This window comes from Dendrobates tinctorius, unplaced genomic scaffold (genome assembly GCF_039654945.1).
Source record: "Dendrobates tinctorius isolate UK_male_01 unplaced genomic scaffold, ASM3965494v1 ptg000246l, whole genome shotgun sequence".
NCBI classification, from domain to species: domain Eukaryota; kingdom Metazoa; phylum Chordata; class Amphibia; order Anura; family Dendrobatidae; genus Dendrobates; species Dendrobates tinctorius.
The window spans coordinates 11,590,426-11,617,998 of NW_027361913.1; the positions used below are offsets into that span (position 1 = coordinate 11,590,426).

The following is a 27,573-nucleotide window of genomic DNA, read 5'->3' on the forward strand; positions in this document are numbered from 1 at the left end:
AAACAAATCAAGTTTTATTAATGCACATGTGACACACATATTAAAATGAAAAACATAAATCCAGATAAAATGGAAACCTATGGAGGATGCATGGAGGTAGGAGAAGAGGGGAAACAGACAAAAGTATGTAAGTAGGACCAAAAAAGTAGATCAAAGAAATCTCTGTGGCACAGGCCCAGAGTTTTAGGCAACAAAAGTAAAGTGCATGGTGTGCATCAAAAAGGGATCCAGTCATTGAAAAATCTTATCTTACCCATGGTAGGTCTCAGTAGCTGCCACCCTCCCCACGGCCCCTGACGCATGTTACACATGCCTGTTTTGTCAAAGGGGAATACACCATGCACTTTACTTTTGTAGCCTAAAACTCTGGGCCTGTGCCACAGTGATTTCTTTGATCTACCTTTTTGGTCATACTTACATACTTTTGTCTGTGTCCCGTCTTCGCCTACCTCCATGCCCTTTCCATAGGTTTCCATTTTATTTGGATTTATGTTTTTCATTTTAATATGTGTGTCTCATATGCATTAATAAAACTTGATTTGTTTGGCTCATACTTCTTGGTGGTTTATGACTTAAGCTATGAAACTAAAGAAATAGAGTATGTATGTACATGGCAGACACCTATGCATACAGGCTGTGTAGGAATGCATACAAATCCTTTCTCCGAAGCAATAATTGCAGGGGAGAATGCCTCTATACCTTTTTCCCTGTTTAATTCCACAAAAATGCATAGGTAAATGGAGATATAGAGGTACCACCTTTATTAAGGTTCGGTACAAAACATAATTGTAAGATGCTTATGTGTAGAGATGAGCAAAAGCATACAATCGGCACGAATATATTACAAACTAGCTGAAGAGCCCGGCGCTGCCCGGGCATAGTAACTAACTGTGGTTAGTTATAGCAAATTATAATTATCCTCCATCCCATAGTCCCGTATTACAAATATGGCACATCTGGAATCGGCGATCGTTTTCCAAACATATTTGCGGATCTCTAGTTCCGTGCAGAAGTTTGTTGGCCTTATTCACATGCCAGATAGTAAAATGGTGCACATTTCGTTCTCAGATCATTTTTTTATTCTCATTACAGATCCATTTTTTGTTGTCCATTTGATATAAAAATAGCCATTTTCTTTTGCTGCAACTATTTGATTATTATAAAATTGGATCTGTTATATGGGTTTAAAGTGGATGGTGAATGGAGAAGGAAGGGGTTTCATCCAGAATCGAGCAAGAAAAATCTTCACTTATGATATAGAAGAGTTAATGGTTTGCTTTATATCCCTTTAAATGCCTTTAAGACTTCAATTGCCTTTTGCCTTATTATTGCTAGAATTATTCTTATGTAGACTACTAGTCTCTGTCTTCAAGGAAACTATACTTGTTATCATATTTGTTCTCAACAACGTGTTCTGGGTACATTGTAAACAAGGTACGTACGACCCTGAGGTGATGGTGGGGGCCAAATGAGCTCCAGAGTCACATATTGTTGTAAATGGTATAAAAACATGTCTTATATTTCATTACGTCAGATAAAGTGATTTAGCCACGACCAGTGTGTGTGTCACTTTGTCTCCAAGCGCTTGTGAACAGAAAGGGCGAGAAACCTCTCAATTCGGACTCACTGGTGATATGGACAGCTGACGCTTGGTCAGAACAAAAGCAGCTACGACAGTTTTGGCGCCCAACGTGGGGCCGTGGAAACCAGTCTATTCGGAATCCGTATGTGGGAGCTTCCTGGAAGGTTGAAAATGCAGAATCCAGGCTGCAGCAGGTGAGAACATTTATTCTTACATTGATTCTGCATCTGCAACCTTTCTAAGGATGTCTACATATCTCTGGGTAAGACTGTAACAGCACGGTTCAAAAGAACCCACATCACCAGTGAGTGGTGAGTATGTCTGTATGAGAGTTGAATAATAGAGTAATAAGATAATTGTCATCTGTATTATCTGTTAAACTGTCCTGGCAATATACTAATATACTAACTGGTTGTGTACTGGTGTACTGTGTAGCACAAAGTCTGGGATAGACTCTGTGCAGTTTTGTATAAGGCTGTGGTTTTTGGTTGCTCTGGTTTTCAATGTTTCTTGTGTAAGAAGTTGGCTTTGGTGTTCTCGGAGTGTCAGTGGACACTGCTATAGGTTAAAGTGTCAATCAAATCCAAAGTGCAAGATAGTCAGGCTGTGTGAATCCTTATATATGTCTATGAAAACCTCTGAATAAGATAAGAGATGAGTAATTGAGTATAAAAAAAGTCCCTGAATGTGATGAATGAATCATCACACATCATTTTTGTGTCAAGAGATTTGTTACCTTTCTAGTTGTGGTGGAATCCCGGACAGATGCGTTATAGATATTTCAAATCTACATCTGAGACTGAATGAATTGAGTAATGATATAGCTCGTGTTATATGTGGCATTTAGAGTTGAGCGATACCAGCCGATACTTGAAAATATCGGATCGGAATGGATCGGCCGATCTTAAAAAAAAGTATCGGTATCGCCGATTCCGATACCGGAAGTCCCATTCAAGTCTATGGGACTTCCGGTATCGGAATAAGAAAAACCCTATTTTTGCCTTGTACAGCCTCTCTGGGGTCTGTACGGGCCTTTCGGGGGGCTGTGCCGGCCTGCCAGGGGGTCTGTGCAGGCTCCGGTGGTCTGCCGGCCTGCCGGGGGGCTGTGACGGCCTGCTGGTGGTCTGTGCAGGCTCCGGTGGTCTGTGCCGGCCTGCCGGGGGGCTGTGCCGGCCTGCCGGTGGTCTGTGCAGGCTCCGGTGGTCTGTGCCGGCCTGCCGGGGGGCTGTGCCGGCCTGCCGGTGGTCTGTGCAGGCTCTGGGGGTCTGTGCAGGCATCGTCCGATGGGACTACAAGTCCCATCGGGCGATGCCTGCTACCATGACAGTGATTGACACATTAGCCAATGATGGGACAGTAGTAGTCCCATCATCCGGCTAATGTGTTGAATGTAAAAAAAAAAATAAATAAATAAATTACATGCTACAAACATGCTACATACATACAACATGCATACTACATATATACTACATGTAACATACATACTACATATATACTACATGCAACATACATACTACATACATGCTACATACTACATGCATGCTACATACATGCTACATACTACATACATGCTACATACATACATACTACATATATACTACATGCATGCAACATACATACTACATATATACTACATGCATGCAACATGCATACTACATATATACTACATGCAACATGCATACTACATACATTCTACATACTACATGCATGCTACATACATGCTACATACTACATGCATGCTACATACTACATACATGCTACATACTACATACATGCTAAATACATACTACATACATAATACATATATACTACATGCATGCAACATACATACTACATATATACTACATGCATGCAACATGCATACTACATATATACTGCATGCATACTACATACATGCTACATACTACATGCATGCTACATACATGCTACATACTACATACATGCTACATACATACTACATATATACTACATGCATGCAACATATATACTACATGCATGCAACATACATACTACATATATACTACATGTAACATACATACTACATATATACTACATGTAACATACATACTACATACATGCTACATACTACATGCATGCTACATACTACATACATGCTACATACTACATACATGCTACATACATACATGCTACATATATACTACATGCATGCAACATACATATATACTACATACAATACATACATATAGACATACAGTACATATAACATAGAGTACATACTTACCGTCACTTGTCACTTTGATCCCCGAAGCCATTGTCACCTGAGGGATAAATATCAAAATAAAAAAACACCAATATACTTACCCCGATCCGCAGAAGTCCACGAGGGTCCCACGTCCATCTTGCGTGGAGAACAGCAGCATCAGCTGATGCTACCGTTCTCTACCAGCTCCAGGAATACAATGACGGAAGGTAGGTATCCTTCCGCACTGTATTCCTCCACCACTTTAAAAGAAAAAAAAAGTCCCTAGTCTCACTTTATGCCATTGCTGCGTGGGAATTTCCCATATATGTAGTATGCATGTTGCATGCATGTAGTATATATGTAGTATGTATGTTGCATGCATGTAGTATATATGTAGTATGTATGTAGCATGTATGTAGTATGTATGTAGCATGCATGTAGTATGTAGCATGTATGTAGTATGTATGTTGCATGTAGTATGTATGTTACATGTAGTATATATGTAGTATGCATGTTGTATGTATGTAGCATGTATGTAGCATGTAATTTTTTTTTTTTTTACATTCAACACATTAGCCGGATGATGGGACTACTACTGTCCCATCATTGGCTAATGTGTCAATCACTGTCATGGTAGCAGGCATCGCCCGATGGGACTTGTAGTCCCATCGGACGATGCCTGCACAGACCCCCGGAGCCTGCACAGACCACCGGCAGGCCGGCACAGACCACTGGAGCCTGCACAGACCACCGGCAGGCCGGCACAGACCACCGGAGCCTGCACAGACCACCGGCAGGCTGGCACAGCCCCCCAGCAGGCCGGCACAGACCACCGGAGCCTGCACAGACCACCGGCAGGCCGGCACAGCCCCCCTGGCAGGCCGGCACAGACCACCGGAGCCTGCACAGACCACCGGCAGGCCGGCACAGCCCCCCGGCAGGCCGGCACAGACCCCCGGAGCCTGCACAGACCACCGGCAGGCCGGTACAGACCCCCGGACAGTCGGCACAGCCCCCCCGAAGGCCCGAACTGACGGCGCATCATGATGCGCACAGACAGCGCATCATGATGACGTCATTTCGGCAGCCAATCAGAGCCACTTTTGTGGCTCATTGCATTTTGGACTTCCGATTCCGGTATCCGATACGAAAAAAGTATCGGTACTCGGTATCGGAATTCCGATACGGCAAATATCGGCCGATACCCGATACTTGCGGTATCGGAAAGCTCAACACTAGTGGCATTACATTGTAAAGTTTCCTGAATGCATTTGGCCAGAAAAAGGGCAAGGCATGGTTAATCTCATTATACAGTTATCTACTCTTACAGTGAAATCCCGTGATTTTGAGTTTTCTTTGTAGAAATTGATTTTCATAAGTCTAAAGAACTACGGAACTCTGTGAGGACGCTCTGATGGGAGGGGGGAATGATACCGCTGTGCAGTTTTTCTTCTCCCTTCGCTCTTATCTCTGCTGAGTGTGAGCTGTGCTCAAAATTCTCTGTAATTCTATCCGTAAGGTACGCGCTGAAAGATTTGTGCATTTTAAAGCAACAGTACTTAATTGAAGTTGGAAGTTAAAAGTAAAATATGGTGCCTAATTTAGAAGGGAATTGTAAGTGTAAGTGATTGTTTGGTCATTAATGTGTTTGAACCTGCTTCTAGTTGTGTGATTGATTTGTATAGCAAATTGTGTATCAACAGAGGAGGTAGCCGACTGTACGGCTGATAAAGTAGGTCAGAGGCCTATCACACCTGGGCCTTCTTAGTCAGCGGGTTTTTTGTTGTGGGTGAGAGGCGAGGGCGAGGAGCCCTCTGGATATACCTTGGCAGGCTCACTCTGACTTGCTATGTGTGGGCTGTAAGACAGAGTTCCAGACACACAGAAGGGCATTTCAGAAGAAAGGTGAGCTGTCTAAAGTTGAAATAGCCTTCCCACAACAATCCATGGAGCTGGGCTGGAAGGATTCAGGCCTGATCCTATTCTAGCCAGCTGATCTAACGGGTGAGAGGCAGAGAGCCTTCTCGTTACATCCTGTAGGTCTACCGGGTGAGAGGCAAGGAGCCTTCCCGCTACACCTTGGCAGGCTCTCTCTGACTTGCTAAGTGTGGCCTGTAAGACAGAGGTCCAGGCACACTGGGAGGGCATTTCAGAAGAAAGGTGAGCTGTCGGCAGAAAAAGGTTGAAGCCATGGCAACTTTTTCTGTGTACAGTCGGTGCCCCCAATGAGATCCAAGACAGCTATGCAAATTGTAAAAGACAGAGCAGAAAGGAAGCAGTGAAACAGGTAGGTTGGACAAATATTGAAAAAGGCAAAAATACCAGAGTGTGAATGTTTGGATGTACAAAAAGGCACAGACAAGGGAAGAAAATAGCAAGTGAATAAATGATGCTTGAGAATGTGCAGCAGTATGAAAGGTGTATTATGAATGTTTGATTGACAAAGTGTAACCAGAGACCCAGACAAAACAGATGGACTTGTAAACACTGTGATCAGACTCGGACAAACCCAGACTGAATAGCAACTTGTGTGACCTGTGCTACTGACCGAAGCGAATTGCGCTAAATCCTGTCCAGACAAGATCATAAGAAGCTGACATAATAGTGTGGGTAGTGGGGACATTGGCCCTTGAGGAGTAAGCTGACAGTAGACATCAGACGACCACCCCCATCAGGACCTAGAAGTGCGACTAGAATAAGAAAGATGCAGGTGTATTATCCCTGGAGCCCCTCTGACCAGCTAGCTTTGCTGAAGCAGCTGCCTGACCCTGAAGACCAATCATTCCCGTTTTACAGACACATAAAGGGAGTACAGCAGACATATAAGTGTACCTGGGCAGACCTAGAGAGGTTGGTGAGTTTAAAGGCAGGTGACGCACTAGGACATATAATTAAGACACACACAGATGTGACAAAGAATCAGGCTTGGGGCAATGGATGATAAAATCTGCACGGTCTGGGGAGACGTACTGTGAGTCACTAAGACAATGGGCTATAGTGAAACAATCAGAGCAGTCCGTACTCCTGACTAATGTGACACAGCAAAAAGGAGAGAGGGTAGAGATGTACTTTGGACCCTTACAGCAGAAATGGGCAGACATGGGGTACATTTGCATAAACCCACTTGATGTTAGAATACTGGTGAATGCATTCATTGACGGTATGAACAAAGACTTACGAGACGCAGTACAGACAGCCAGACCTGAATGGAGATATGTAGATCCGAAAAGACCTCCTTAAGGTAGCTAAAGAAGTTGAGCAAACAAGGACAATAAGACGACCTGTCTTGTATGCTGGAGCACAAGGAAAAAAGTGGAGACGTAATAAGGGACCTAAGGACCTAGAAACAGTGAGGTGCTGGAATTGTGGTACTTACAAAACTTATTGTTAGTGACAATACCCCTATGAATTTACTGGGAGCAGATGTGCTGAGTGCGATCCCGGCCATCATACAGTACTCTCCTGAGGGTATTACAGTCACAAGTCCCCTCTCAGATAAACATTTGTGTAAGATTGTGGCAATGGTGTATATGACAAAAGCGGTGAAACTAACACCTGACACCAAAATGCCTGAGGATGAAGAAATGGGACAGGTGCCAGACACTGTTTGGGCAAGGGGGGAAAAAAGATGTGGGTCGGTTGCCCATTCCCCCTGTCATGATTGAATTTTAAGCAATACCCCTTGAGCCTAGCCAAGTCAAATACCCCGAGCAGAGATATTAGAGAGTATGTTAAGGCAGGGGTTCTGGTGCAAAGAAACCCCCCCCCGGACTGCAAAGATCTTCCCCCTGCGACACCTCTTTGTATCCCATTAGGAAAAAAAGGACTCAAGGGTTTCTGACACTTACAGAAAGGTTCATGACTTAAGGGCTATTAATGATGATACAGTGAGTGTGACCTCAATCGTCCCTAACGCACACAATACTGTCACAGATCCCAGTAATGTCAGAATGTTTCACAGTCATTGATTTAGCAGGTGCATTCTTCTCTGTACCCCTGCACCCTGACTGTCAGTGTCTTTCTCCTTTACTCATAGAAGTGAACAATATTGTTGGACAGTCCTCCCACAAAGGGGGAAAGAAACCCCCTGCCATCTATTCAGCAGCAATGGCAGGGATCCTTGAGTAGTGGCAATCACCTCATCCGCTGATTGTACTATTACAGTACGTGGATGACCCTAAGGGTTGCAAGGTCTCACGTGACAAATTACAGCATTACAAACAAAAGGTGACATTTGTTGGGACATTGTATTGCCGAAGGTACCACACACCTGACAGGAAACAGGCAATTCAAGATCTCCCTCTACCCAGGTCACATCAGCATCTATGCACTTTCCTAGGCTTAGTGACCTACAGTAGGCCTTGGATAAGGTCCGCTTCACAAATATTCCAACCACTTTATGACTGCTTGTCATCAGACCCGGGACCTCACACAAAATACAATTGATTGTGTCTGTGCGGTAGGAGCAGCTGCACTACTACTAGGAAAGGCATGTGAGATCACACTGACGTTTCTTTTGACAATCTATTCCCCATATGACATCCATGCCATACTCGTACAAGTTCAACATGTCTATGGCCAGACAGCTCCTACTTGAGTGTGCTCTACTAATTCCTGAGTATATCACCCTCAAAAGATGTAACGTTCTGAATCCAGCCACCCTCCTGCCTGTGGATTCAGAAAAGGAGGAATTGGTGACCGTATTAGTGAGTGAGGAAGGATACTTTGACATGACGCATGAACATGTCTGCATAAGAACTGATGAGTCAGGAGACAGTTGGGTTTGCACACGTTCCTGAAAAACCTGTTCTTAATGCAGACTTTGAGTTTCTTTTTTGTAGATGGCTCCAGATACCACCAGGATGGACGATTCTACACTGGATCTGCAGTGGTATCCTCACATGAGGTAATCCGAGCGGAACCACTCTCTCCTCACATGTCGGCGCAGGAGGCAGAGTTGAAGGCACTCACTGAGGCGTGTAGAGCCGCTGCAGGTAAAGTCGCTAATATTTTCACAGATTCGAAGCTCATTAAAAATGCAGAGCTGGTGAAACAATTGATGGAGGCATTGATGTTACCAGTCCAGGTTGGCATTGTCAAGGTAAAAGCACACACAAAGGTGACTCAGTGGAGGTAGAGGGCAATAGAAGGGCGAACGAGGCTGCTAAAATGGCACAAGGCGGCCTAGAGAGAGCAGTGGACGGTGGCGGGGAGTCAGCGTATTCCAGCCACATTGGGTCTAGATGTCCTGAAATCCCTCCGGCAAAAGGCTGCCCAAACAGAGAAGGTACACCGGGGGAGACTGGGAGCTGAGCTGAACTCAAATGGAGTATGGGAGAATAAGGATAAATTGTGCCCACCAAAGTCCCTGTTCCCAATCATGGCGCAAGCAGCTCATGGCCCCACTCACACCTCAAAAAGTCACATGTGTGCCATGGTAGATGCCTTCTGGATCGCTCCTGGTTTCAGTTACGCAGCGAAACTTGTACAATCATGCCTCATCTGTGCACAGCACAACCCAGGTAAAACAGTAAAAGTCCCTAAGAAAGCGACATCTAGGCCTCTCTACCCGTTTCAGAGACTGCAGATTGACGACATACAGCTACCAAGGTAGGAGTGTATGCAAATATCCTAGTATGTGTAGATCTCTTCTCTGGTTGGCCGGAAGCCTATCCGGTAAAATGTGCAAATGCTAAAATGACTACAGACAAACTTATGAAAGAACTGATCTGCAGGTATGGTGTCCCAGAAGCCACAGAAACAGATAGGGGTACACACTTCACGGGAGAAATAATGAGGGAAGTCATGCAGGCCCTGGGTGTACAGCAAACATTTCATACACCATATAGGCCACAAAGTAGTGGGAAAGTGGAAAGACTAAATGGGACACGAACTGAAAATTCAAAAGGCCATGGCAGACACAGGAAAGAGCTGGGTAGAGTGCTTGCCTCTTGCACTCTTTTCAGTTAGACACACTCCAAATAGAAAGACAGGCTTGTCTCCCTTTGAAGTCTGGTTTGGTAGTGCACCAAAGACTGGTCTGTACTTCCCACAGGTGCTACAAATGCAACACGGTTGTATGTCCAGGCCTAGCAGGAAAGACTTAATGTGGTGCATAAACATGTGTTCTCATACATTCCAGATCCTAATGCCAGTGCAGATGTGCATCAGCTGAATCCAGGTGATTGGGTGGTTATACGCAGACACGTGAGAAGGATCCGGGACCCACGATTTGACGGGCCCCTTCCAAGTCCAGCTGACCACATCCACTTCAGTAAAACTTGAGGGAAAGTCCACCTGGATCCACGCCAGTCACTGCAAGAAGGTCCTGTCACCAGCAGAATGACTGTTCTCCTCTTCAACTTGCTGGCAGTGACAGGGTTACTGCACTCTACAGAGACACAGGACAACCCCTTAAATGCTGACTGGGACAACAAACTTATTCGGCATCATGCTCTTCTTATAAAGGACATGGAAGGACAGAAACCGAAAGACTGTTGGATCTGTACACACAGCCCTGTATCTGCGAGGACTATGCTGTTCTTAGCCTTACCTCTGGAGACATGGGAGGTATTAACCCCACACTGCATATACAATGAGACTTGGACTCAATCTAGGTGTGCCCCGTGATATATCTGCCTCATTGGCTATAATCGGATGGACCGCTAATCCCTGGTTTCAGTTTAATATAACGCGGCCTAAAGGTACAAATGTGGTGGCGGGAATAAGACTCAGATGTCGGAAATATGGTCGCCAGGAGGAGGACTGAAATCCCTCACTCAGACCCTATTCCCAATGATGGACGGTGGTTCAGTCTTCAACACACTGGAGCAGACACCTGTGGTGAGGACAATAATTGCTTCCGCATATACACTCATGATCAAACACAGGTTAATAAAACGATGTACCAGGATGGTATTGAAGGCTGTAGAGCATCTACGGGAAAAATAATAAGGAAAGAAAGGGGTAAATGTACATGTGGTATAAGGGGAAAACCAATGAATAATACTTGGTGTGCCCATAAGCCTGCAGTAGGTCAGGACTTTTGAGTTTATACCAATGTATACAGACCCCTGGTCACGTTTGTGTTCTCCCTGAAGGAGTATTCTTGGTTTGCGGACATCGTGCCTACAGGTGGGAAGGCCAGACATAAGAGGGGTCTGCACTCTTGCTAAACTGACACCAGCCACTTTCATAGTTCCTCATAGTAAAATAGACACAGCAGCAGTCCCAATTCACACTTTGTATAGAAGGGCTGCAGACAATAAGCCCCGGCCAAATGGTAGGCCGCATCTAGTAGAGATGGGGATAACAAAATATTCAGTAGTATGCTAATATACCCCTTCATAACACAACTGTGGGATAAATTAGTGGAAGGTACCGACTACCTGGACGATCAGATTTTCCAGATTCTTGAAGTTCTAAATGAGACTAATACAATACAGAGACAATTAATCATAGTTACTAACCAACTACTAGATTACCTGACAGCAAAATAAGGAGGAATGTGTCAGATAATTGGTCCCACCTGTTGTAATTATATCGACCCTGCTGGCAATCTCCAGATCAGGGCCGGTATAGACAAAATAGGTGAATGTAGAGACCAATGGTTAAAGCAGCACAGTGCAAACAGATACTCCTGGTGAGGTAACACATTCTCTTTCCTAAATCCAGCAAATTGGTTTAATGGCTTAGCAGGATGGATTTTTGGCATTTTGCAGACTTGTATGCAAATTTTGATGTTTTGCTTATGGTTTTATGTAGCCGTAAAAGCGCTAATATATGTATTACTTAAGCTACTGAATAATGTATGTGTGGAAAAAAAAATCTAAGGCTGAACCTTCTGTAGTGTATCATAGACCCCAGGTAGCCATTGCTGATGGGGAAAGTGAGTGTCCACACTGAGGGTGAATGGGCGAAGCAGGTAGGAAGCCTCCTTATGGGTACTAGACCCATGAGACAGTAGCTCCTTTGTGGACATCACCTGACCCTGTGGCAAAGGTTATACCATTTACAAAAGGGGGAAATTGATATAGAAGAGTTAATGGTTTGCTTTATATCCCTTTAAATGCCTTTAAGACTTCAATTGCCTTTTGCCTTATTATTGCTAGAATTATTCTTATGTAGACTACTAGTCTCTGTCTTCAAGGAAACTATACTTGTTATCATATTTGTTCTCAACAACGTGTTCTGGGTACATTGTAAACAAGGTACGTACGACCCTGAGGTGATGGTGGGGGCCAAATGAGCTCCAGAGTCACATATTGTTGTAAATGGTATAAAAACATGTCTTATATTTCATTACGTCAGATAAAGTGATTTAGCCACGACCAGTGTGTGTCACTTTGTCTCCAAGCGCTTGTGAACAGAAAGGGCGAGAAACCTCACAATTCGGACTCACTGGTGATATGGACAGCTGACGCTTGGTCAGAACAAAAGCAGCTACGACACTTACTTAAAAACATATTTATTGTGGAGCTTACCCATTAAAAAAAGTAAACAAAAACAGAGCATATGAACCCAGGTTTTAGCCTGTGTGACATCTAGGGTAAACATATCCAGTGAAACCACATCAGATCTATTCCAGGTTTTTCTTCAATAACTTTTCTCTTAAATCTTATGACCCTCTTTTTTTTTTAAAAGGACCTCTTGAAGATTGTTGCTCTCTCTGTCTCCCGAAGCCTAAATCTCCCTAAGACCAAAAAAGTCATTATTGCAATTTTGCCAAGTAAGGAGTGACTTAAGGGAGTCTGTCAGCACAGATTGTTCAAACTTAGTACAGGCACTTGTTGCGCCCTTGGTATGTATGGCCAAACATTTCAGTGCACCTTCTCACCTACATGTTTTTCATCTATCTCCACCCTTCTCTGGGTCTATAAAGCTAGAGCTGTCAATCAAAGAAGAGATTGGGGTGGAGACGGGGAAGCCAAGCAGGATGGAAGGTCCACGTAAATGTTTGTCCACACCAAGGGTGCACTGAGCGCTGTACTTGGTTTGAACAGTCATTCTGTGCTATCAGACTCATTTTAAAGATAAAATGGCTGCCCAGGATAGCTCAGAGTATCTTCATACACAAAAACCTAATTTTTAACAAGGACATATTCTTGCTAATGACAAACATAGCAGGTAGAAATTACCCTTCATCACTGAGTGATACCGTCAGTGACGAACGATAGGAACAGAACATGAGAAATTACACATTAACAAGGTGTGATCTGGCAACTTTTTAATAGGTGTTAAACACACAATTTCCTCACTCATTCTGGTCCAACAGATTTTCTCGAGAGGGAATAGTTATCAGATTTTAAAGCCTGGAGTCTGGAGTGGGGAGACTTTGGCTGAGACACAATTTCACATGTTGCCATAACTTGGTCTAAGTGTTGCCGGATCTTGCCTTCTGCTCATTGGAGATATGATCACATGCGGGTTAGCTGGTGCCAAAGACTGGATGGCATGATGCTCTCAATTTTCTCCAGCATAAAAGTGAATGGTGTGAGTAGCGTCATGAAGAACTGAAAGAGAAAACAGAATATGAGAAAAATGGGTTCTAGCACCACAGCAGAGCCAGCTTCATTTCAGCATTGAGGGCGAAATAGAGAAGGCCGGAGGAGCTATTCCCTGTACATTCAACACATGCCGCAAATTGAGGTCTGGTGTTATCTAGTTCCTGCTCCAGAGACAGATCTGTCATTTCTCTTCTAAGGGGAATGTAAAGGAAATTCTTTTAATATGTGCTGAACAGGAATTGGTGTCAGTAACGGTAATGTCACGGGATGCATTAACCCTTCCATTCATTATTCACCTTCACCATAATGTACACTTCTAAGGTTTTTATCTCTTTTACCATGTTTTTACCTGTGTCCTGCTGGGAAGCCGAACTATTCCACAACATTCTCACAGAACTTAGAACATTTGCCTTTGGTAACAAATCACATTCCGAAATAGTATATGCAGACACAACTTGATGTAAACGGTGATGTTTTCACTCTAAATACAGGTATATACGTGTAGAAATAGTGAGCAACTGAAAGTGTTTCTGAAAGTTTCAGAGGTTCAAATCGGATGTTTTTTGGTAAAGATTCCCCCTATTGTTTCTTGAATTTTGTTTTATTGAAATGAATAAAATGTATCCCAGTCAGTATACAGGAGAAGGACGAAAATCAGATGTCCATGATGTATAGACTAGCCGCTGCAAACTTTGAGCTGGGAGACCTGTGAAGGGCCTGGTTTCCCAGTTGTCAGAATTTGGAGAAAGACAGAACCTATTTATCCATAAGCAATAAGCATTCAGAGCACTGCATTAGCAATCATCATAGTGGAGTTATGTTTTGTTCGGCTGTTGTGTGCAACCAAACGCCATGACAACTTAATGGGCAAATGGACACATAAGAATGCGGAAACACTGAGGGGTTACTGGCAAACTCATGCTGTCATTTGTCCCAGTTTGTGAGCATGGTCTTCGGGTGCATGCAGCAGCCAAACTGCAGGACGTTACCACCCAAGTATCATTCAAAGTACCGTATTCTTCGGACTATAAGACGCACTTTTTTTCCCAAAAAATTTTGGGGGAAAATGGGGGTGCAGCTTATAGTCGGAATGTACTTACCAGGAGTGCGGCAGAAGCAGCAGTCGGGCGATTCTGTCGGCCCTGGGCTGGGAAGAGGGGGTGTTCCGATGCTACAGGGCGATGATCTGACCTTCCATCCCAGGCTGGTGTGGCAGTATTCAGCTGTGCTCAGTGGTGCCGGGGCTCTGCTGACATTTTGTGAAAGCCAAAAGCCCCCGCACTTCTATTGCTGCAATGTAGTGACCTCCAGGAAAATGGCCACTGGAGCAGCGCATGTACAGATTGAAAATCTCGGTGCCGGAACAGAAGTGCAGGTACTCTGGCCTTTCACAAAATGTCGGCGGAGCCCCTCCACCAAACTTGCCACACCAGCCTGGGATAGACCCCGATTTGTCGCGTTAATTTTTTTCTTTATTTTCCTTACGGAAATACGGTAATAATCAGCTGAAATCCGTCATTTAGTTTGAAGTTTTCAAACTGCAATATTAATACTTTTCCTTGCACAAACTAAAATTAATAGCAATTTTGGATAACAGATGTTCTTTATATAGCTTTTAATATCACATGATATATTTCAAACTCCCGCTGGTCACGTCCAGTAAAGGTACCCACACACATTTAAAAAAAAATTGATAATTTTGGCAGGATTTAGATGACCATTTCACGTGTATGGGGCCTCTAGATATCAACAAAGAAAAACTGGATGCAATGAATTTCAAAACGCGATTTCTCCTGGAAGATAAGCTGTCACTAGCGGTTTATGTCAGTAGCTTTATGCTCGTCTCATTGAAATCACATACAAATTTTGTCTTACCAAGCACATATTTCTAGAAGGGGGTCAGAAGGGAATATCTGTAGGCAAAACAAATGCTACAGAAAGTTCATGGGCACCTTATAGATCTGCATATTATCCCTTCAACCAGGTGGATACCATACAACTTGTATGTTGGTATTGCTGTGTTTTGATTGACTAGAGTCAGAGAAGAATATGCAAATGCCCAGAAAAGAAGTTGTGTGGTATATGCCTAGGTGGCTGAAGGGAAAATTTGCATCTTTATTTTTGATTAGGCCAAATTTTGGAATGGAAGAGCACAGAAGAAAAAAGAAATAAGGACCAACCCCTAATGAAGGAGGTACTCCGTTTAAATGTAAAAAATCCAGAAAAAGGTCCTCTTAAGAGCTACATTCACTACTAGGTTTGAGCGGACCCATGGAATTTTGGGTTCTGATACACGACCCGAACTTCATTCCAAAGTTCGGTTTGGGTACCAGAATTGTATTTGAACTTGAACCAGAAACCGAAACTCATTGAAAACAATGGGACTAGAGATTAAGAGTTTGAAAATCTCTCACTCTTCAATGGACTCCACCCAAAACGCCGAACATGCCAGTGGACTTCCGGGAGAAGTTCGTGTTTTGCGTTTAGTACTGGACACTAACTAACTGATACAAACTCTGAACTTTTAAGTTTGGGTTCGCTCATCTCTATTCACTACCAATATAAGTGGATGATTCTGTATCGCACTTTTCTTTATACCACTTGGTCAGGAGCGTCCACAGTGAAAACGGAGCTTGACTTAGACAACCGATTCTTTTTCTAGAGATTGGTGGGCTGCACCCCCATGGATCAGTAAGCAATAGCCCATCTAAGTTATATCCAATCACTTACTGTGATATGAAAATCCCCTAGTAAGTGAAAAATAAACCTGCCTGCAGGAACCCTCCTCCGTGTCCCTGTGTGGCCTTTTACACTGTTAAGAGTTTGTTTTTTAAATGTTCACCTCACGGACGAAATATTCTGAGTCTGTGCGAGCTTAGCCAACTGGCCATGTACAGACAGGAAGAGCTACTCCTATATGTGACTAGGATATGTTCTTTCATGGTTGCGTTGCAAGGGAATACAATGTTACAGTTTAGTTTAACGACCCACAAACCTAAAAAAAGCTGCAAAGATAAACTACATTGTAATAAAATAACACGTGCAGGGTTCAGTAAGACAGCAGCACCTTTTTACTCATCACCTTTTACGAAGATGTGGCCCATTATGGGATCACTGACATTACAGGCATGTGCTGATTCTTAAACAACAGATTCCTGCTCCGGAGCCAAGTCTAAGTCCCTTATGAACATCAACAAACGTTAGGGTTTGTTTCCTTGCTTTACGGTGTGGTTTCCAACATTAAAATTTCCCTTCCCATGCTGGGAAATGAAACTGCATGCAAAATACTTTGGCACCTGCTTTTAGCTTTGTTTTTTAACATTGTCTGCACCGGCGATTCATCCCTCCTGATTTTATTTTAGTTTCCAGTGATGACAACAAACTATTCGAGTAATCTGTCTTCACATGCTAATCCCTATAGCGGCTACTTATTGGGTCACTAGAGAATCCACTGTTAGCACTATACGAGGCCATCCGCTCACTCATACTATGTAAGTGAGACAAACATAAAACTGAACTTGTGATGATTTCTTTATAGCATCTTTGTGTAATAAAATGCAAACTATAGTTATCAAATTATCACAGGATTTCATAGAGCACAGATTTTAGAATTTGGGCCATTTTCAAAAATGAAAATCATACACATTTTTCAATTATTCGTTTAGGTTAGCTTAAAAAACCTACAAAAGCACATGGTTACTGTGTGGAGGGAGAGGTTGCATGAAGGGGTTAGTACATCCTTTTAGTGTTCTTTTGACCAAATGGAGCTCCCTTTACTCAAGATTCATCTGTGCTGCCTTCTGGATACTTGGGGCACATGTGATGTAACCTGCATTCACATATGTCATGAGCAACGGGTGACAAAACATACAACTGAAATCAGTCAAACTTGTGGATTTTTACAGGATCGGCTCTCTATTGAATGTGTATGGGAGATTACTGACTGTACCGATCCTTTTAACTCTTGGGAGATAAGCCACCACTAGAGGTACCGAGCATTAATCCAACCAATATCGAAGTTACTTTGCCTGCCTGTCACATCTAAAAAAAAACAACAAAAATTATATACACCTTAGCTTTTCTTCAGAAGCATGCAAATGACAAAGTATTTATCACAGTTTCCCCTTAAAGGAATATGCAATTTGTCTCTTCAGAGAGGAAGAGGAGTAGAACTCTAGTGCTACCTATTGGAAGTAGGTTTCCAAAAAGTCAATATCAACCCTTTAACGAGCCTTGCATATAACTCAAGGTAAAAGCGAAACCAGAATCTCAATTTGGAGACATGTCTTGGCCCTTGTCAGTGCAAAGTATGAGATCTGATTTGGTTGTATGAGAAGCCTCTGACTGTGGTTTAAGGAGGTAACGTTCCTCCTTGTGGAGAGTGATATGCTTAACATGCCAGGGAGAGACACATATGTGCAGACAGATTTTTTTTGAGGCGTGATAGTCCACAGCACCTGATAGAAAAAATAGGGTCAACTTTACCCAAAATTGTAGCGCACGTCCTATCCAAGGAGTCCCTCTTGGAAGAAAGTTCAACATCCACAAACAAAGGAGACAGCGCCTCAAGCACTGCTTGATAAAGATCATTGGATCGAAACGTTGCTACAGAAGGCAGAATAAAATGTGATTCTCTTTTCACCAACTTGTGACGCGCTGTCTCCTTTGTTTATAGATTTTTTTGAGGATCTTACCCCTCAACCACATAGTGCAGAACACTACTCGGCTGAGTGATAGGCCCTTGATGCAAGTCTAGCGGGGTACTAATCTACTAATAGATAGCACCCGTTGGCATAGCAAGTCGTAGGCCATACAATGCAGCTTGGTCAAGAGGATTCACTATGCCCACCGTGTCCTAGATGAGAAGAAGGTTTTCAGGCATAATTGCAGCAGGTACATAAAGAAATCTGAAAATAATAAAATTATACAGCCTAGGCTTCAGATTCTTTATGTCCAAATGGCTTTTGCAGCTACAAGGTCCATGAAAAAATATTAAGATCCATTATCAGTTTTACAGTTGAATTATTAGGTCTCCCCTTATTTTTCTCTTCCACTGAGTTATAAGCGGTCTGTCAGGTACGGCAAGCTACATTGTTCTACATGTCCAAAAAGCAAGGAAACCAGACTAAAAAAAAAAAAAAAAAGACTATTAACCCAGCCGTAAACAGCTCTACAGCGTAAGGGCTCTATGGAACTTGTCTGATTCTCAGACTTCTAGAATATGGACCTAGGAGAAGTAACATTTTATTTATTTACATAGGTTATGAGTGGAATAAGGCTAACATGGGTCAAAATAATATTATATGATATTACAATATAATAAAATATTTGCAATTTGATTTCATTCTCTCTCAGCTTTTACAAGCTCTTTGCTTCCCATGCAAATTGCTGGCTGCAGAATGAGTTCATTAAAAATCCATCAATGAGCTTCCACTTTAATTGTACTACCTGCCTTTTGCTGAAATTTTCTGTGCTAATTTATTAAAACAGATCATTGAAAGTTGAGGTGAACTTTGAGAAAAAGTCATCACTTCTACATCTTTCACCCACTCCTGGCGTACTGAATGTGTGAACTTAATCTGAGAGCAGCATAATGTGAGGGGCAAAGATCCCGATTCCAGGGAAGGATCACTTGCTCAGCAGACAGCTGTTTCCATACAATCAGTGTTTTATCGGCAGGAGATTACCGCTGCAGAACTGTGTGTCACATGACAAGCAGTCCAGCTAATCCGTGTAACCCCGCCCCCACCACTGACTGGCAGCTTGCTGACGGTGCACAGTACACACAGGAAATGTCAATCAGGGTCGTGGAAGCAGGGTTATACACAGCTCAGCATTCAGAGAACTGCTACATCTACAGCAGCAGAGAAAAGTCCGGTAAGAGATATATCGCTGGAATCAGGCTCTAAGTCCCTACATCATATTACACCCTAAATGTAAATTAAACTAATTAAACAGTTATATAAAGGGACTTAAAATTTAAGAATATATTTAAAAGTTCTTTTACTCCACATGAAAATGAGGGTGCTTTGGTGCACCCTTGGAATGGCCAAGAACTTTGGTACAACTTTACAGCCCCCCACCAATCAAAATTTGTATACTTAGCAGTTCTCCTGAGCAGTGAGCACAGTTTGAATCCTAACCGCAGAAGCGCGCATGCACACTGACCATAAAGGAGTCAGCAGGGCACTTACTGTAGGGGGGTGGGTCCCCTATCATCATTGCCTCCTGACAGTGGTCTCGCTTCACCTGCAGGTACAATGATGATAGGGGGGCCAGTCTATGTATTGTTTGTGCACCGCTGATTAAAGATCGGTCAGTATGCCTTTGCAATGTCAGCATATATGACTTTTACAGGGGCTAATGCCACTGAAGAATGGTTTAGTTTAATTAGCATTTTGGGGATGACAGACTTACTTTAAGAAAAAAAAAAAAAGCCCCCAATGAATCCATATATTTGAAACCTATAGCCCCACTTCATCGGTGCCAGCAATTTACACAGCGGTCTTGATGAGGGGGTGGGGTGCATACCTCTTAATGAATCAGGAGCATCTGTCATGTGGTGTATGTCTCGCCACAAATCTAATGTAAGTTACGCCAAAGCTCATCATGAATTATTTGGCTTTTACGTGCCATCCTGTCCCAGCTCTGTCTATTTTGGCGGAGCTGGGCAAAATTAGACTGAAAACTTTCTATGTTTTTAGTTTTCTGGCATAAAAGCTTTGAGGAATCAGGTCATTAATGTCTTGGTTGACATCTATGGTAATAACTTGTCCAATCTGACCACTTTCTTCTATTCTTCATATGCTCAATTTGTAGGGAGCAAGACTTTAGAATTGGAATGAACGAGTCAATGAAGCAAGTGAATGTGATCTTCTGCACTGATGTGTGTATACAAGGTGTGGATGCTAACAGCATTAAAGAACAGGAACCCATTGTAAGCAACGGCATTGAAGGTGTTACATGCCAAGTGATTACACTTGGCGGCTTCTCACTTTCCAAATCTATATTAGAGTGGCAGAGTGAAAGCTTTTTGGAAAGTCAAGTCACTGTGAAGCCTTTCAAAAGATGTGTAACAAAGGAGAGCAGACAAGCAGAGGGGAAAATACATCAGACACTGCTTTTAATAAGAAAATCCTTCACAGTCAGGGTTTTATTGAAAGAAAATCCTGAATTCCCACAGACCAAAGGGATCAGAGAATCAAAAACCTCAGCCACGGCCAGAGCTGAAGCGCTTTTGGCTCTGAAGTCTCTTGCTAGCATCAAAGTGGATAAAGATTCTTAAATCTCCTTCATCTGTACAGAGGTGAGAACAATGCCTTTATCTTATGGGAAGGCCATAAAACAGAAAGACAGGATGCAGCCAGGGAAGGTGGAAAACTTGCCATCTTATTGCCATCTGAACACAGGAGGCAAAAACTTACAAAAGACAAAGTTAGGTGAAAATACTATATATTGCCATTTCATTTATATCTCGATTTACTTCACAGAATTTCAGAGCTGGGCGAAGAAACGGGAGCACTATATTGTGACTTGGCTTCGCAACACAGAAAAATGTTTCACAAAATATAGTTTTGCAAAGGGGTACATCAAAAGCACAAGCTCTCATAATTACATGAGCTGCCCGAGTTATTATACAATTATACTGACAAATTACATACATTTATTGGGAGACATTAATCAAAAAAGATGCCCCAAATATTAAAGGGTTATTCAACTCCAAAAACAACTTATCCTCTATCCTATAAGATTGGGGACAACTTGCTTACCGCTAAGGTTCCAAACTCTGGGACTACAGCTATCTTGTAATCTAGACTGAAACCTCCGAGAACGGGGCTTTGCACCAGGTCCTAAAGGAATGGAGATGCAAGTGCTTGGCCTCAGCTCCATTCTTTGTAAATAGGACCGTCGAAGAAAGTGGAGTGCAGCGCTCGGCTTCCTCCAGCAATCCCATAGGAAATGAATAGAGTGACTTATGAGCCTGTGCACCACTGCTCCATTCAAGACTGGCTGCAAAAACTCATTCTCGGGGTTCCAGAGCCTCAATCTGGAGTTTACTGGAGGTCCCAGTGGTAAGACCCCTTAGTGATCAGCAACTACCGTATATACTCGTGTACAAGCTGACCCGAGTATAAGCCGACCCCCCTAATTTTGCCACAAAAAACTGGGAAAACGTATTAATTCGCGTATAAGCCTTGGGTGGAAAATGCAGCAGCTACTGGTAAATTTCAAAAATAAAAATAGATACCAATAAAAGTAAAATTAATTGAGACATCAGTAGGTTAAATGTTTTTGAATATCCATATTGAATCAGGAGCCCCATATAATGCTCCATACAGTTTATGATGGCCCCATAAGCTGCTCCATAGATTATGTCCCCATAAGATGCTCCATAGATTATGCCCCCACAAGATGCTCCATAGATTATGCCCCCATAAGATGCTCCATAGATTATGCCCACATAAGATGCTCCATAGATTATGCCCCCATAAGATGCTCCATAGATTATGCCCCCATAAGATGCTCCATAGATTATGCCCCATATGCTGCTCCATAGATTATGCCCCCATATACTGCCCCATAAGATGCTCCACAGATTATGCCCCATATGCTGTCCCACAAGATGCTCCATAGATTATGCCCCCATATGCTGCCCCATAGAATGCTCCATAGATTATGCCCCATAAAAAGCTCCATAGATTATGCCCCCATATGCCGCTGCTGCTAATAAAAAAACGACATACTCACATCTCGTTGCTGAGGGCCAGGTGCTGGAGTCCTGAGCAGGCAGCTCAGGGCCCTGGCACCTGCAATATTCACCTGTCCCCGGTCAATCGCTGCGCCCGCTGTCTTCCGGGTCCTCTGTCAGTGACGTTCAGGCAGCAGAGGGCGCGGCGCGCATTAACTAACATCATCAAGCCCTCTGCTGCCTGAACTTCACTGACAGAGGACATGGAGGACAGAGCGAGCGCAGCGATGGACCGGGGACAGGTGAATATTGCATATACTTACCCCTCCTGGTGCGGTCTCTGCAGCCCCTGCGTCTCTGGCAGCTCTTCCTTCCTTCAGCGTTCACGTGGTACTGCTCATTAAAGTCATGAATATACACTTATTTATTACTTTAATGAGCGGTACCACATGACCACTGAAAGAAGGCGTGGGAGCAGGGGGCTGCAGAGACGTGCCAGGGGGGTAAGTACGATCTCTGACTCCCCCGCTCTCCCTCCCCTGACGATCCCCGGTATATAACTCGCGTATAAGCCGAGAGGGAGACTTTCAGCCAAAAAAATGGGCTGAAAATCTCGGCTTATACCCGAGTATATACGGTAATAACTTGATTTTTTGAGAATAACCCTTTTAGCGCAAACAAGAGCACTTTTAGACCTCCAGCCTCACATTTCACGTGCAATAAATTATTATTATTTTTTTTTTTTAAAAACTAGCTAAAGAGCCAAATTTTGCGCAGAAATTTCTGCAACAAAATCCTCCATGTGGAATTTCTTCCTTAGGTTGCATTCGCACGTCCATACCTATTTTATATCCTGTTTTTCATACATTTTGCCCCAGTTTTGCATCATATTCTTTTTATTATCAGTTTCTAAAAAGGAGATTAAAGGTCTGATTTTTTTTCCCCCTGGTAACAAGCAATGAATCCGTTAAAAACGGAAGAAAACTTGATGGAAAATGGAGGTCTTCTGTTTTTGATAGATCCCCATAGATTTGAATGGCTGAGTCTTATCAGCATGAACAAAAGATATTATGAAGTTCAGAGTGTGACAGAATGGACACGGAGCAGTTAAAAAACGCATGTGTGAAGACTTCAACTAAACTTTCTGGGACAAACGGAAGAAAAAAAAATGATGTGTGATGTAACCTAAGGATAAGTTCACAAGAATGTATTATAAATTACTCATTTTTTGTCAGAAAAAAAATAAATGCTTTTTCATTCATATGGTGGTCCAATTGTCATCTGTATGACACTTATCTTTTCATTCACATAACCTATTAATAAAAAGTCCAATCTACATTCTATATAATCTTTGCCAGTATGGCTTCCCTAATTTTTATTTTTTTTTTTAAACGCACCCACTAAATAGGAGAGACGGTGGATAATAGAAGATGCAGGGATTTGTTTCACACAGATTATTGGTCGTTAACCACCCTGATTAATATTGGTCTGTGTGCGATTCGTTTTCCCCAAAGACCGCACACGGACAGAAAAAAAAACGCTTGTTTGAACTTAAGCTAAGGCCGGGTTCAGATGGCCATAATGAAAATCGAGATTGTTGAGACTGCAAATTGCAGATGAGATTGGCTGTGTGCTCATCGCTTGATTTTCTACAGTGCCTTGCGAAAGTATTCAGCCCCCCTGGAACCTTTCAACCTTTTCCCACATATCATGCTCCAAACAAAGATACCAAATGTAAATTTTTGGTGAAGACTCAACAAGTGGAACACAATTGTGAAGTTGAATGAAATTTATTGGTTATTTTAAACTAGATTAAGGCCCGATGCTATCGCATCGAGAGGATAGTGACACACCTCTTGCCATGTTAACCCTCAATACACACACACCTCCTCAACACACACTCCTCTCACCTTTCACCATCTCCACTCACGTCCACTCACTCTTTCACTCCACATACGACCCTTTCTCTCTCACTCCATCTCTCATACTCACACCGTCATCGTCGCTGCCCCGACATCTTCCTCCGCCGCCGCGATCCTGGATCCAGACGTTCTCCAGGCCGCCGACATGTTCTTGCGGCGACGCAATCTTGGATTTAGTGAAATCCCGCGATATTCAAGATGGCGTTGCCGCAAGAACACGTCGCTGGCGTGGACGACATCGGGATCCAAAATGGCGTCGGCGTAATCTCACGAGATTTCGCCGACGCCATCTTTTTCGAGCACTTTTTATGGATATCTTTGAGAAATGGCTTTCTTCTTGCCACTCTTCCATAAAGGCCAGATTTGTGCAGTCTACAACTGATTGTTGTCCTATAGACAGACTGTCCCACCCTCAGCTGTAGATCTCTGCAATTCATCCAGAGTGATCATGGGCCTCTTGGCTGCATCTCTGATCAGTCTTCTCCTTGTTTGAGATGAAAGTTTAGAGGGACGGCCAGGTCTTGGTAGATTTGCAGTGGTATGATACTTCTTCCATTTCAATATGATCGCTTGCACAGTGCTCCTTGGGATGTTTAAAGTTTTGGAAATCATTTTGTATCCAAATACGGCTATAAACATCTCCACAACAGTATCACGGCTCTGCCTGTTGTGTTCCTTGGTCTTCATGATGCTCTCTGTGCTTCAAACAGTACTCTGAGACTATCACAGAGCAGGTGCATTTATACGGAGACTTGATTATGCACAGGTGGATTATATTTATCGTCATGAGTCATTTAGGACAACATTGGATCATTCAGAGATCCAGAATGAACTTCTGGAGTGAGTTTGCTGCACTGAAAGTAAAGGGGCCGAATAATATTGCACACCCCACTTTTCTAATTTCCACAAAAACTTAAAATAATCAACAAATTTCGTTCAACTTCACAATTGTGTCCCACTTGTTGTTGATTCTTTATCAAAAATTTACATTTGGTATCTTTATGTTTGAAGCATGATATGTGGGAAAAGGTTGAAAACTTCCAGGGGGTCGAATACTTTCGCAAGGCACTGTATAAGGCCAGGATCACACATGTGAGAAACACGGTCGAGTCTCGCATGTTAATACCTGGCACTCGGGAGTGCAACATGCGGCTCCATATATTGCTATACGGCCGCACGCTCCGATTGCCGGGTAATAAAGGGAATCTGTCAGAGATGCACCGACTCTACTTGCATATTTGATTCTGTATTTCAATCAGCATGAAAGAACTAAGCAGAACTACAGCAGTGCCTTGAAAAAGTATTCATACCCCAAGAGCTTTTCCACAATTTCTCACGTTACACTCACAAACTTATATTTTTGGGTATTTTATGTGATATACCAACAGAAAACTTTTGTGAAGTAAAAAGGAAAGATACATAGCTTTCTAAATAGTATAATAATATAAAACTGAAAATTGTGACATGCTTAAGTATTGTATGCAGTGCCCCGAGTCAGTACTTTGTAGGACCACCGTTCGCTACAATTATTGCTACAAATCTTTTTGGGTATGGCTCTGCTAGCTTTTCACATCTAGAAACTGAAAATTTTGTCCATTCTTTACAAACTAGCTCTCACTCAGTGAGAATAGATGGAGGCGCCTGTGAACCAGGGTTGTGGAGTCGGAGTCGTGGAGTCTGTGTCCATTTTGGTGGAGTTGGTATAAAAAGGACCGACTTCTAACATATATAATAAATTGGGTTCAGTAGTAGAATGCAGGCAATGCTGTAAAAATTTTCATAATAATTTGGGAAAGTTATAAAATGTCCTATAAATGTCTGTTCTGTTCCTGATCTCGGCTATCAGTTGAGATGAATCTGTGCTGCACTTTATGTACATGCTCAGTAGTGAGGCAGTAATGTGGGGTCGGTGTCAGGAGGTTGAGGAGTCGGAGGTTTGGCTTACCGACTATCCAGCCCTGCTGTGAACAGCAATTTTAAAGTCTTGCCACAGATTCTTAATGGGATTTAGGCCTGAACTGTGACTAGGCCATTCAGACACATATGCTTTCATCTAAAAAATTCCATTGTAGCTCTGGCAGTAAGTTTAGGGTCATTCTCCTGCTGGAAGGTGAACCTTCATCCCAGCTTCAAATCTTTTGCAGCCTCTAAAAAGTTTTAAAAGTTTTTCTCAAGGATTTCCCAGTATTGAGCTCCATTCATCTACCCATCAACTCTGACCAGATTCCCTGTTCCGGCTGAAGAAAAGCAACCCCACTGCATGTTGCAATGCGAGAAACTTGCGAGAGTCTCTTGCCTCAATACCCAGCACTGCCGCCGGCACTCGGGACCAGAGTGAGCGGCTGCATGTATTTCTATGCAGCTGAACGCTCCAGTCCGAGTGCTGGTGGCAGTGTTGAGTATTGCGGAGCGAGTTTCTCACATTGCAGTCGCAAGTGTGACCCTGGCCTTAGTTTTCTGTCACACATAGCGTTTGGAATTTAGCACAAAAAGTTCTATTTTGGTTTCATCTGACCAGAGAACCTTCTTCCTCATGCCAGCTGTGTCACCTACATGGCGTTTTACAAACTGAAAATGGGTTATCTTAGGCTTGCTTTCAAAAGTGAATTTCTTCTTGCAACTCTTCTATAAAGGCCAGATTTCTGGAGTGTATGACTAATTATTGTCTGGTGGACAAATTCTCCCTCTTGAGCTGATGACCTGTGCAGCTCATTCAGAGTGACCATGAACCTCTTGCCAGCTTCTTTAATTAGTGCTCTCCTTGCTTGGAATGTCAGTTTAGGTGGACAGCCATGTATTGGCAGGTTTGCAGTTGTGCCATACTACTTCTATTTTTGGATGATGATTGAACAGTGCTTCATGAGATGTTTAGAGCTTAAGCTTTTTTTATATATAGCCTAACCATGCTTTACTCTTCTCTACAACTTTCTCTTTGACCTGTCTCGTGTGTTCTTTGTTTTTCATAATGCTGCATGATCTCTAATGTTCTCAAACAAACCTTTGAAGCCTTCACAGAACAGCTGTAGTTAAACTAAATAAATTACACACAGGTGGACTCAATTTACTAATTACATGACTTTTGTGGGCAATTGGTCACTCAGGTTTTTAGTTAAGCCCCCGTTACACACTGCGATATCGCTAGCAATATCGCTGTAAAGTCACCGATTTTGTGACGTTGCAGCGATATTGCTAGCGATATCGCTGCATGTGATACTTACCTCCGACCGGCTCCCCCGCTGGTTATCGCTGATCGCGCGAGAAGCTGCTGGACCATTCCTCGTCGGTCACTTCCTGCGGCGCTTCCTGCTGTGACGACGAGCGACGCGTGGAGGCGGGCGGGAGAACGCAGGATCGCCGCGTCTGACAGGTAAGTAGCGACCCCCGTCCCCAGCGATGTCGTTGGTGAGATCTGCCTGAGTGGCAGCTCACTAGCGCCCACCCAGCGATGCACCAGCGATCCTGACTGCGTCATATCGCTAGTCGGGATCGCTGGTGCATCGCTAGGTTTAACGGTACCCTTAGTGGTGTCAGACTACAGGGGACTGAATATAAATGCACAGTGCAATGTTTACATGAGGCAGATACACTGCTGATTTTCCAGGGTGAAAGTTGTAGAAAAGTGCATGAGGTTTTACCAAATCTGATCAACGTGCTGTGGAGAAATTCAGTAC

The 27,573-nt window shown here is 43.1% G+C and overlaps 1 protein-coding gene across 2 annotated transcripts in view; it reads right to left on the minus strand.

Moving 5' to 3' along the window:
- Nucleotides 1-12,236: 12,236 nt before the first annotated feature.
- ST7L (suppression of tumorigenicity 7 like) overlaps nt 12,237-27,573 on the minus strand; it is a 184,766-nt gene continuing 169,429 nt past the window's right edge. For both annotated transcript variants that reach the window (XM_073557297.1, XM_073557298.1), the window contains exon 15: nt 12,237-13,297. In XM_073557297.1, the coding sequence (XP_073413398.1) occupies nt 13,202-13,297 (96 nt within the window). In that variant the 3' untranslated portion in view covers nt 12,237-13,201. The remainder of the gene's footprint in view (nt 13,298-27,573) is intronic.